We start from the raw sequence: 12,833 nt of genomic DNA on the forward strand, positions 1-12,833 counted from the left end.
GCCCCAGCCACAATAGGTCTAAATTTCAGAGGCTCAAGACCCTTGTGGACCTTAGGAATTCCGAAGAGGACTGGAATTTTTGGCTTAGGGACAAAGAGGTAATTAAATAGCTTTTCATTAATTGCCCCTTGAAGCAGATGGTCTTGTAAAGTGTAATTAATGTTAGCATAAGCAATGTTGAGCTCATTTTTCGAAATTTGCTCATAAGTATTGATGTCCTGTAAAAGGTTGTGAATAGAATTTTCATAATCCAAATTATACATGATAACCACCCCGCCTCCCTTGTCGGGTTTCATAACCCTGATGTTCTCTTTCTTTAGTGAATCAACCACTAAGTATAGTTGAGAATTACAATAATTGTGGGGAGTATTAATATTTCTAGAAAGACTTGACCTAAGTGTTTTCTCTACTAACTATTCAAATGTCTTAAGACTAGGGTGCGTGGGTGGGTTAAATGTACTGTGCCTGCTAATGGCACTATCTGGTGGAGTCAAATCTTTGAAAAAAATGGCCAAGTTCAAATTTCTAATGAACAACTTTAGTTCAATTAGCAATCTGGGCAAGAAAGATGGTCTGGGGGGAACAAAGTGTAACCCTTTTGTGAAAACATCAAAAAATTCAGGAGTGACAGCAGACTCTGTATAGTTGAAAATACTGAAGTTATTACTGATAACCACCTGGTAGTTTGATTTCAACCCAGCACCAACGTCCACGTTTAAAGTAGAAATTTCAAAATCAGTTACTGCCTGCATGCCCTCCCCCAATTCTGTTGATGTGATGTGTTGATTCTCCCCGTTGGTCTGCCCTGGGGAAATTGAAAAACCTGTGGTTGATTTCCACCACCTTTTTGAGCTAAACGCTCACTCCTTCTGACTGGCTCCATGTTTGGTGTGCTAACAAAATTCCTATTTTCGTTAGGAATGTGTGAACCATCTAAATCAGGAGCTACCTGCTTATGTCTACCTGGCATTGGATAGGCCTTACCCTTTCTATATTCATTCAAGTCTCTCTCTAATTTTCTGGCCTTCCTATCTAAAATTTTTAAACAGTGTTGGTCAATTTCCACAAAAACATCATTATACTTTTTCTTATAACCCAAGAAATTCTTATGTTTGACAATGCTATCATTAAGTGTGGTTAATTCATTTAACATAACATTAGATTTATTTTGGTAGTCTTGTACCATTAGTTGTAACATCTCTAAACCTGTTTTATTAAACAGATCTACAAGTTGAGAATGCAGAGTTGAACCTAGGTTAGCACCATTAGGAAATTTGTAACAACGAAGCCCCTTAGGGACTCGTTGTACTCTAATGCATTCATTCAAGTAGTTAATTTCAAGCTGCATATTTTTGTAGCTGTAAAGCTTGTTGTTAAAATTATCAAAGTCAAAGTCAAGTTGCTCATGACAATTGTTAAAAGTACCTTGTTTTGGCAAGGGCTGTTGTTCAGTCCATGCCTTAAAGTTAAATTCCATGTCCTGTAAACCCGATAATTGTGCGTTATTAGAACAAGCATTGTTTTGTTGCAAGCGACAGTTCTGTTTGTCTACTGCAGCAGGCTGCCCAACAAAATCAGCGCCGTTCGGCTCCTGACCTCGTAGAAGAGTTTGATTGTTATTATTAGTGCCTTGCTGCAAAGTATTTGGTGAAGGAATAACTCCAGCCCTGTTGGAAACGTTGAGTGCATTGTTAATTTTGGCTAACAAGGCTAAAACTTGATTAAACTCTTTTCTCGTAACCGGAGCATCGTCCTGCTCGTCACGTAAAATAAGAGGTGTGTCCAGGAAGTCAGTGCGCAAAGAGTCCTCCGCCATCTGAAAGCAACCACGAAGCAATAAGGCAAAAAACAAACTAAGAAACAGTGCTGGCAAGAAGTCAGCGTACCAAGGCTTCCAGGACAAATTGTAGTTGTAGAGCAAAATGCCCAAAGTTAACAAATCTCACTGAGAAACCTCCTTGTAAAAGCAGATAAACTGGTGAAAATCCAACTCCAGAAACAGCATAGAAAACGAAATCTTCTTTAATACAGAATAAAACAAGCGCTTTCGCCTGGCAATCCCAGGCTTTGTCAAGTTACAATGTTGTTCTGGCAGTGCACTGCATTTATATTAAACTGCTGAGCCAATTAAACAATTAAAAATCACCAATTACAATAATCAGAGTCAATTAATTAAATAAAACATTCAGTCAAACTGTTTTAAAATGCTTTGCACAACTTAAAAATGCCAATTACAGCTCTCTAAAACTTGGATTTAAAACCAAAAAATTTCTTTAAACAAAATGCTGAAAATAATCATAAATAATAAACCTTGACATTAGTACTAATGCAAAACTAATGATTTTGCAGCTTTCAACTAATGCTAGCTTGAATGCAGTGAGGAGTTACAAGATGTTTAAAACCCATATCTATTGTTCTATTGTCAAAACCTATGTGAGCCAAAAAAATGAGGAGATAAGACTTAAACCGGGCGAAAACACTATGCCACAGTGTGCACCAGCTGATGGTCAATACAAGGACAGTATGTTAATATAATAAACATAACAAAACCAAATGTTAATAAACTTGTGTTGTGTTGTGCTTTAATTGTGCCCCAAAAAATAGGGTACACAAATAATATACTACTAAGTCAAATCAAAAATCAAGCTTAACTTTGACATAACACCCTGAAGCAAAAACTAGTGGGAGATGACATAATATAATATGTAATAAATAAAGAACTTTCTTGCAATCTGGATTTTAGCAGTAAACTGATAGATAAGTTGATGCAATTCCTTTTATCAGACCTTCCCATACATTATAATGCAGCCTATATGAACTTTCTGGCTACCTGAGTCAATAGTTAACTGCTAATTATGGTAGATAAAATGCTTAAATACCCACATATGCACAGGAAGGGGGGAAAGAATACCATTTGTAAAACTGAACTATCTCACATAAATGTCATGCTTAAACAGACTAATACATAATATAAGGTTCTGTTTTTTCTCTCTAGATGTAAATGTTCTTCTAGTGTATCTCTATTGTATGTGAATTATTTTCTCACTAAATGTCACATAAAATAACTTGAAGTACCCTGAGACTGCCTTTACCATCTTTAGGCTATTAGGTAAATACACAAAGACAACCTCCCCACTAATGGCAATACATCTGTTAAACCTGTAGACATATGATTTTAAAATAAAAAAGTTTTCTTCCTCAAGGCACTAGGCAAAATTATTTCATTAGTACATTAATTGAACTAAAGAAATTACATACAACCTCCTACTAAAATGAATGAAATACTGCATGCTATTTCATTAGTATAGCTTCCCACTTGCCCCTCTCACATAGTATGAGGCAATGCCTAGCTAGTTAACAATCTGTTACTCTGTGAAATAAGGACATGAAATTGGTTGCACAGAGATACTGATTTCAGTATTTACCAGACGACCATGAGCCATTTGACTAGAGACGTTAAGGGGAACAGAAGTTCCAGTTTTCAGGGATAGGTTTCTTCCACAAGTACAATAGCAATAACAAATACTCTTGGAATGGCTTTATCTGTGCACAGTGGCAACAGTACATACTGCCCAGTACAAACTGATGAATGTCAATACCCTGGCATTCATCAGACCTATCAGTGGGTACAGTGCTCCCTTTATGTACCTAACCTGGGGCATCCAATAACTGGAATATCCACATAGCATAAGTAATATGTCCTGTGGCAGACCACTTCAAAGCCCTATCCCTGTATTCCATCTCCTAGAGGTTGTTAAAGGGAGATCTATGCCTGACATACAAGGCATTGTTGGACCACACCCTGATAGACCTGCTTATCTGCAAAACAAACACCACCAGAATTACCTTTTCTAAAGATGTAAACCTTGTCTGTGATATAAATAAGATCTGCTGGAGATACAAGTATGTATCTCAGAGACTATCCCTTCTTGGGTACAGGCTACCCACCCATGTGAAACGGAGTTTTTCCCAAACCAAAATCAAGTGTAACTCAGACAATTGACTGGGGAAAAGGACATTCATCCCTGGTTTGACATCTGTATCTCCAATGGACACAGGCAACCTGTAAATGGTTCACTCCCCAGGCCTCTGCATGTAATTGTTTCATCTTCCAAGCCTCTGCTTACATGTACAAAGGGCAGCAGAACTTGTCAGAGATTTGGGATGCATGGCTAGGCTTAAAAAAGGCCCATATTGTTGTTAGATTAGGACACACCTGTGAAGGGAGGGAGGTGGGGGAAGAGATTATGTGTAAAAAAAGATAAATATTTTGATCTCTGCTAGATAATAATCAATATGGGGTGTCAGAAGGAGTAGTGTATGTTTATGAGACCAGCAAGTATAAATATATTATTCTGGCCATTTTTTCTTTCATTTTGCATAAACATCTGAGAGGCAAACAAAATGTGGTAATTCTTAAGGTGGGAGGCGGTGAGGTCATATAGCCTGAAGGCTACTGCAGCAGTGAAAATGATGAACATTGTACAGATGTGGGAGATGCATAACAGTAGATGTTTAAACGCTTCACTGCTGCAGTAGTCACACTCTGTGAAATCAGTGATATTACTTGATCACCATTAATTGATTACTGATATGGCTTCCTGGGTAGATGGTTAAGCGTGTGCATGACAGCAGTAAACTGAAATACATTACTGTGGCCATAATTTCCTTTGCTCTCAAAACAAGTGAGCATCAAAGTGGTACAGGGTAATTAGCTGTCTTTAATGCAGTTCATTCCTGATCTCGATTGCAGCACAATTCCCTCCTTAGCACACAGAGATATGGCCCAGACAAATCTGCCATTACAGAATCATTCCTTTGTCTTGTAAAACACATTTGTTTACTTCTTTTGTAGTGATACTTGGTAAAGACATATTCTGGATAACTTGAAATACCCTGAAGGGCCTTTCTTAAGTCTACAGAATCATCATATTCCCCAATAATACAGTGTGTCAAACTATAACAATGCAATGCCTGTAAAACTCCCCATTTGGTGTGTGTACATAAAGGCCAAAGGGCAGTCCCTCTTTGAGACTTACCAAAAAAAAAAAATTAGAGAGCTGAAAATAGGATGCTCAAATAAAGAAAGCACATATGACTGCCATTCACTCTCAAGGAATTCCACTGTAGCTCAGTACTATATTTCATTGAAAACATTGCCCTCCTCAGCATGTGGAATTCTGGTCATACCATACTTGAAGTGAGAAATGTTGCTTTGTCTGGTGAAATACATTGAAGTTTTACCTCCAATATTATGACAGCTTGGAAAAGCCATATTCAGAATGTCTGATGCATTCCCCACATTCCCTAACCACAGCAAAAGCCATACAGTACTCTAGATAGAAGCCAAGTACAGTGTGCTGTGTTATACTGTGATAGCGAGATGATGCACATATTTTCTTTTTTAGAGATAACTTCCTTAGATATTCATGTATACAATACACCTGTGACGGATACTCTTCCTTCAGGGATTTCATTGCAGCATTTCTTGAATCTAACTACACTTTGCACCCCTCAGCACATTAGTTTTGATCATGACACATTTTCACAGAAAGAAAAGTTGTTTTCCCTGGTAAAATATATAAGATTTTTACTTTTTATGTAATGATAAAAATAAATATATTTTGGGCATTTGCTGAATTTCTGACCCTGAAAGGCAGTTATATAACTACTTTTAATGGAAAAAGAGATTAATCCAACAAGCCAGGCTGCCTTATGATGCACGTTTAAGATTTAGTGGACAAAACTTTCAAGAAATTACATGAAAAAAATAAAATATATTTCTTTAGACAAAGAACATTTTGTGAAGCCATAATTGCCATGATCAAAATTCTATATGCTCTTTGTCTTGAAAAATATATATAATTTTTTATTATAATGTAATGACAATGCAATAAAGATAACATTCCAGACAAATGTGCAACAATCATCCAGAGCAGAATACTTATGGTCTCACTGGAAACCAAGCAAAAAGGAACTTGGTAGCCTGCTGCATTGTAATGGTCATATAAAAATATATAACCAAAAAGTCTAAAAATTTTTTTCAGTAAAATCGTATGGACAAAAGATACTGATATTTAGTTAGTCTGTGCTGGAGAAACTGAATGCTGAATTTCTGAGTCCCAAGTTACAATTTCCAGCATTTTAATCATTTATTAGCATTTCCTGTGCAGGAAAACATTACTTTTGGTTAAAAATTAACAGCAAGTTTAGTTTTTAAGTCATATAATTGCCCTTTATTTTACTCATAATTTGTCTCTTCTGACAGAAAGACAGCTACATTTTTTTGTCCAGTAATGATATCAGATTATGAAAAAAAAATGGAAAACAATACCCATAGTAATGTATTTCAGTTTAAGTCAGTTGCTGTTTTCCTTTACATACACTGTCCCAACAAGCTGAATATGAATGATCATTTAACAATGATCATGTAATAATTTGATTTCTCACACAGCCTGCCCATCAATCAAAAGTTATTTAGAAGCTACACAGAATAACAAGGACCCTGCATACTCAGAGCAGCTTTCCACACAGAAGATCCCTGCAACTTCTAAATGCTTGTAGGTAAAACAGTTTGTATAGCACAATATCAGGCATATGTTGCACTGGAGAAGACTGCTGTCAGATACCAGTAAATAGACATATTACTGCAATGTGTACCTCTAGGCACTGCTGGATGCCTTCATCCTAGAACGGAAACTAAGAAAAACTGTTTTCCTCTGTCAGTATGAACATTTTAGCTACTATAATTGAAAAATAACTTCTTACTGTGAAAATGAGCATGGATAAGTAGGTTTTCATGTGTTAGTTTATGTGCAAGCTGTTTAATATTGTTGAACTTGTTCTTAGATAAGGTGGAAAGTAAATGGTGCAACAGGTAGTAAAATTACCAATGTGGGAGGTAAAGCAATGAGATAAAAAGACGTGACATAAAAAAGAAAATACAAGGAGTCCATAAAAACTACAACAGTTGAAGAACTAACAGTATTTTGTTTCTGAAAAAGTAAAAGTGCCCATTATAAAGGAAAACTAAATACAGCTGGTTTGGAAGGTGCTCTACATCTTTGATTATTTTACAGATTTCAGCCATAATTATGACACAAGAATTCTAGGAAAAAAACAAGAAAGAAAAAAAGGTAATATTTACCTGGGAAGTTTCGACATCGTGTCCTTAGAGTATCTCCTACAGGTGACATCCCAAGAACAATATGCAGGTTGCTGGCACTTTTGTTTATGAAATACTGCCAAATATTATCCTTTGCAGGACCTACACCATGCTTATTGGCTTCATCTCGTATCTGACCTAAAACTGCCTCCTTCTCATCCTCTGGAAAAAGAGCTGGCACCATTCCTGCACAAGATGAGACAACATATCAGAAAAATTCCAGTCAGCTTCATATCAATAATTATTCTTGAAGTATTTGTTCATTTCTTGCCAGATGTCTTATTATATTTTACATAGGCTGTTCATAAAGGCAATTGCATACGTTATCATTAACAACATTCATGAAATCAAAGATCTCACACACTACAGCAAGAATGAATTTAGTGCAATGCTTTAGCTCGATTGCATTTCGTCAAATGTTTTTCTTCTCCCACAGGTAGCTTTTTCATGACCAAAACAAAAATATATGAGGGTTGGACTAGGAGCTCTACAAAAATAAGGTTTTCTTCTTGAGAAATGTGCAATGTTCACAAGATGGTTCTCACTAACAGCAAAGCAATGAATGTGATAATTCATAAGCATGCATGCCACAAGCATCAGTATGTGTCAGATAACACAATATGAGTGTGTTAAAGCACAATAATTGAAACATAGAACATTCAGCATAGTAGGTAAAATATTAGTAAGACATTTCCCCACATGAACCTTGTATATAGACAGTACACAGTCTGCAATACTGTGGATGCACTATGATAAAAATTATTAGCATGCACAACAAATTATGTCCATATCAACAATACAGCAGAGATTACACAGTACCTACATTATATGACATATGCTTATAACATCTACAGAATGGTCTTGGACAGGTATAGCTCGCAGAGGTTACTGCTGTGGAACAAACTCCACATGCACATAAAATAAAGTTCATCCTTGTCCATATTCAACAGCAACTTAGATCTATGGACAGGAAACAGAAAATTTGACCTAGGATTGTCCACTGTACTACCAACAGACAGACACAGTTGCTAAATACTTTATCCCATTGCATAGGTCCCCTCAAATTATTTATGGAATGATCCCAGTTATTCTCATTAGGGGTAATATACAATTATTGACCATGAGATGGATAAGGTCAGTCTATAACCAAATGGGATAGGTTATTTCAAGCAAAAAATGAAATTGGCTAGGCTTGAAATGGCGCATAAAGGCAGCTAGCCTAGCACTCACCTATGAAATTATAGAGAACATGCTACAGTAAATGGTTTTGCTTCAGCCTCTCTACAGCCATTTACTCAGTGGATTAAAGGCTCTTTTACCTGCACCCAACTGGCCCATTTGTTCCCCTGTCAAGCAATGGGAACTGGGCTATGAGGAAGGCTGACCAGTCCCCCATGCTGACGATGGTATACATCAGCCCCCTCCACCAGGAAAGAGAAAAAGCCTACCAATCAATTCATTACTTGCCCCAGAGGTACTCACCAACAAAATCAAACCAAGATGGGGACTGCTCCAACCTACTTCAAAGTTGAGAGCCCCTTAGCTCATTTGTTCATTGGTATAGGCTTACCAACCCCTTCACAGTGACAGGCAAACACTGGGTAGTGGGGGGGGGGGTAATCAGTTAGTCTGTCATTTCGATTGGCCCTTTCAAACTCTTAAACCCTGAGCCTGCTCACTAGAATTTCACTACAGTTATACAAAGGTGTGAAAGCAGGCATGATTTAACACACATTACATCCCATGGCTCATTGTTTAGTAGTGTTTGGAAGCATGTGCTCGGCAGACCCATTCTCTGTAGTTGCAATACATACTGCTTCTGCCAGATATCACCCAAGTGACAAGCCACAGCCACCTCCATACCCTCAGATGGACAAGTTGGCAACAGCCACTCACTCCCCACTTCACCATCCTATCAGTTCTAATGCTCATGTAGCTAACTGAGCACAGGTAATCTGGGTTACACTTAGGGCTCCATCCCTCTGCACCATGTGAGTGGGTTTGTTTATGCTTCAGTTTTGTCATAAAATGGTAAACCCTCAGCTGTGCACAGTCAGCCTTATATCAATCACTGCATTCACTAAAGATGGTACAGATACAGTTCAGGGTCCACCATTGCATTTATGAGACTGAAGCATAAAAAGTTACTGTCTGCATGTTTTATTTATTTATTTAACATTTGTTTGTCGGGAAAGTTCGACTTGGAATGAAGCCAATTTTCAGCAGAGGCCTGGGGAGAAGTGCTCAAAATGCATGTCTTTGTAACGTGGGAGGAAACCACAGCACCTGGAGAAAACCCCCATGAATGCAGGGAGGACATGCAGACTCCAAACAGAAGACATTCCAGCCAAGAATCGAGCCAGAGAACCTCTTGCTGTGAGGCGACAACTCTACCGCTGCACCACTGCGCCATCCAGATTCTGTACAGATCATGGATTCTTGGTTATTCTGTAATGGCTACTGCATATTTAACACATATTATTAATTTAACATTCTATTTGCAGTTAGTGTGACACACAGTTTCTGTTAATGTAGCACATACACAGTACAGCACACTTTGTTGTCTATATAAAAAGGTCATGTGGGAAACTGAATAGATAATATTTACACCTAATACAATTTGTGTCCTTTGTCAATCACTGAATTTTAACATACTTTCAATATGTTATTTGACAAATTGTGACATTAACAGCAAACTTATGACTAATTGGGTCATTGCTGTAATAATGGCTGTGCAACAGTGCTGATCTCCTACTTGCATAAATTATGCATTCCCTGTCTTAAAATACACAATGGAGGCATAAGCAATTTCTGTTATTATACTCTGTTGGGGTTACTTAAGTATGTTGTGTCAACAAATTACTGGCTGCTCTTTAACACCAGTGATGAGAGTTTTCTTCTTTTTTTTTCCATAGTCTTTCTCCCATATCTATCATCTGCTAGCCTTCTACAATAGGTTTCCTGCTCACACCAGAGTCAAACAAAAAGGCCATCAGTGAACTATCCATAAGGATAATTCGGGCCCATTTGTTACTGCTTTATTCTAGGACATCTCTTGTCCCAGTGGTCTGAAGGTCTGGATTTACCATGTCAAGAACAGGGCCATACAACTATAAGGGTGAACACTAACTGTCCCTAGTCCAGGTATATGTTTGGATGCCATCTCACATCATGGAAAAACAGGATTCTTTTACTTCTTTAAACTAGCTCTTCACCTACCAGATCTGATGTGTACACTACCAAAATGAAGATGTATAATACTGGTTCTATGGCACATGCATAATTCCATGCATACACCGGAGTGAAGCTACAGTATATAATGCACTTCTTGGTGCACACCAATTGTAAGCTGTGATAATTCACAATACTGCAGCAGCTACAACCTCTACTAGAGATCACTACAACAGCAAGCTGATTCATCACCTGCCCCCAGAGATAGATGGACAAGTAGCAACTGCTCATTTTCACCTTCCTTCACTGGGACATTCAGAACTCAAGATTCTATCCAAAACTGGGTAATTTGGGTCAAAGTCAGGGCTTTCTCCCTCTATGCCACACTGCTGGCTTATTTTATTTAGCAATGGTTTTGAAGAATTGGGGTGACCCATTTGGACACTGAGGAGGTATGTGATGATTATATGAATGGGATCTATTATACAAAGGTGATACCGAAATATGGAAGATTAGAAAGTAAATTATGTTGAATATGATATGCTAACTAAGCAAACAGTTCTATTCAACCTAGCCATAACATGTTACTTAAGAGACAACCACATCTCACTTGGATGCAAACCTACACACTAAATGCAGACAGTTCTACACTGTGGTGAGTTCTGTAGTCCAAGACTAGTGTTACAAAGAGGTACACCAAAGTATGTAAACTTTCCTGCAGTGACTGGAACCCATATGCAAGAAAATTGTATCATAGTCACAAATGACTGACAGTAGATCCAAGAAGTAAGAGCTATACTAGAAATAGGCCTAGACTGTAATGATACATACTAACTACTAAATGGCCATTAAGGCTACTTTTGAAAATACTGATAGAAATCAAAACTCATTAATGTCTGCTCCAAATATGCAGTCCAGAACATAACAGCCGTCCACTATGCAAACCAAAAGTTATTTTGAGGAAAAAAAGAACATCTACTACAACATGTACAGCTAACAATTAAACATACAGAACAATGTTTTCATTTCTGTCTTCTCCCAGTTCCTGTTTTATTGATGCTGCTCCGTATTTCAATCCTTAATTATTACTTGCTCATCCAGGCTTTGTGAAGGAATGAATTAAAACAATATATAACTTATTCAAGTCAAAATCTGATAACACTAACCATCATTATAAAAACAGTGCTAGAAAAATGTAAGAAAGTTGTAACAGTTTATTTTCCCATAATGCTTACCAGACGTCAACATGTTATTGATAAGTTCTAAGAAACCTTCTTCTGCTACATGAGCATCTGTAAAGAGAAAAACCACCTTCCTGTTTTCAATTCCAAGCTTTGTGTATAATGTCTTCAAATCATCACGGAAGCTATTTTCACCATATCCTCGGCTGAGTGTGATTTCAAATACCTAGTTAGAGAAAGTAAAACAAATGATCAATATTTTCAAAAAGAACTCCAGAACAGCACAGAATGCCTTATTCAATGACTAAGAGGTAGGGTGCCCTTCATCATTACCAGCAGGTCAGGTTCAACTACTAGTATGGGTAAAAGAGAAGAATCTGTATGGAATTGGGTTGGGTAACACACATGGACAGATACAGGGCTGGCATTGTGACATCTGGATTGCATGACGCAAGTCTTGGCAGGGTGATAGTATGGACTTAGGTACACAACTATGTAGTAATATCAATACATGTGAACACATGGACCAGAGAAAATTGCATGTGTAGCTTGAATAAAGAATAAGCAAAGGCCACAAACACACTAAATTGCTTCCAGTGGAACTGTAAGATAACTAAATGACTTACGATATTTGTTTTCCAAAGTTGTAGTTAGACTGTTACTAAACTGTGCTTAGTGTGTGAATATTATCCATGATGCAGCTGCATGAAACAGTAACTAATATGGTATAATTTGCAAGCTGTTGCCTCATTTACACAATGCTATTCACTGTCTGTCCTGTCTTGATTTTCCTACACTACTCACTGCCTTTGCTGTCTTTCTTTACAACTACTTCTTACAGGAACACAGAGACATTTTCCACTACTCACTCCTAGGAAAAGAATCTATAATGGAATTTGTATCTCTTTTGACTCAGAATCCCATCAAGCAACTGAACTGGCCATAGTCATATTTAATGTTTAGGTAGTGGCTTAACCTAACGTTACTACTAAAAATTGTGTTCTACTGGATACCATTTAGACAATAACACATCTATTTTGTAGTTTTGTTACGTAAACTCTGTACCACAACAGGAACTGGCTTACTGTCATAACTAATATTGGATTCTTCTTCCCATTGTGTCTAGTGTTTTACACAAACAGAGGTGCACTCACATTTTTAACTGGAATATAACCATATCTCTATGCACTACTACTGTTTTACAGCCATTGAATCTTGCAGTGTACATGTGTGCACTGACTGGCTAATGCCAGTAGTCTGATCGGTGGCCCACCACACTCCTCCTCTCACCCCAACCCCTGCTGAAACATGGATTT

The 12,833-nt window shown here is 37.5% G+C and overlaps 1 protein-coding gene across 1 annotated transcript in view; it reads right to left on the minus strand.

The window, feature by feature from the left end:
* The window catches only part of DNAH10 (dynein axonemal heavy chain 10), a 5,879,077-nt gene that overhangs the window by 1,835,013 nt on the left and 4,031,231 nt on the right, over positions 1-12,833 (minus strand). The window contains exons 53-54 of the mRNA XM_044069759.1: positions 11,572-11,743; positions 7,148-7,351 (exon numbers count right to left, since the gene is read on the minus strand). Of these exons, the coding sequence (XP_043925694.1) occupies positions 7,148-7,351; positions 11,572-11,743 (376 nt within the window). The remainder of the gene's footprint in view (positions 1-7,147; positions 7,352-11,571; positions 11,744-12,833) is intronic.

Source organism: Protopterus annectens, chromosome 4.part0 (assembly GCF_019279795.1).
Source record: "Protopterus annectens isolate FY-2018-M chromosome 4.part0, PAN1.0, whole genome shotgun sequence".
NCBI classification, from domain to species: Eukaryota; Metazoa; Chordata; order Ceratodontiformes; family Protopteridae; genus Protopterus; species Protopterus annectens.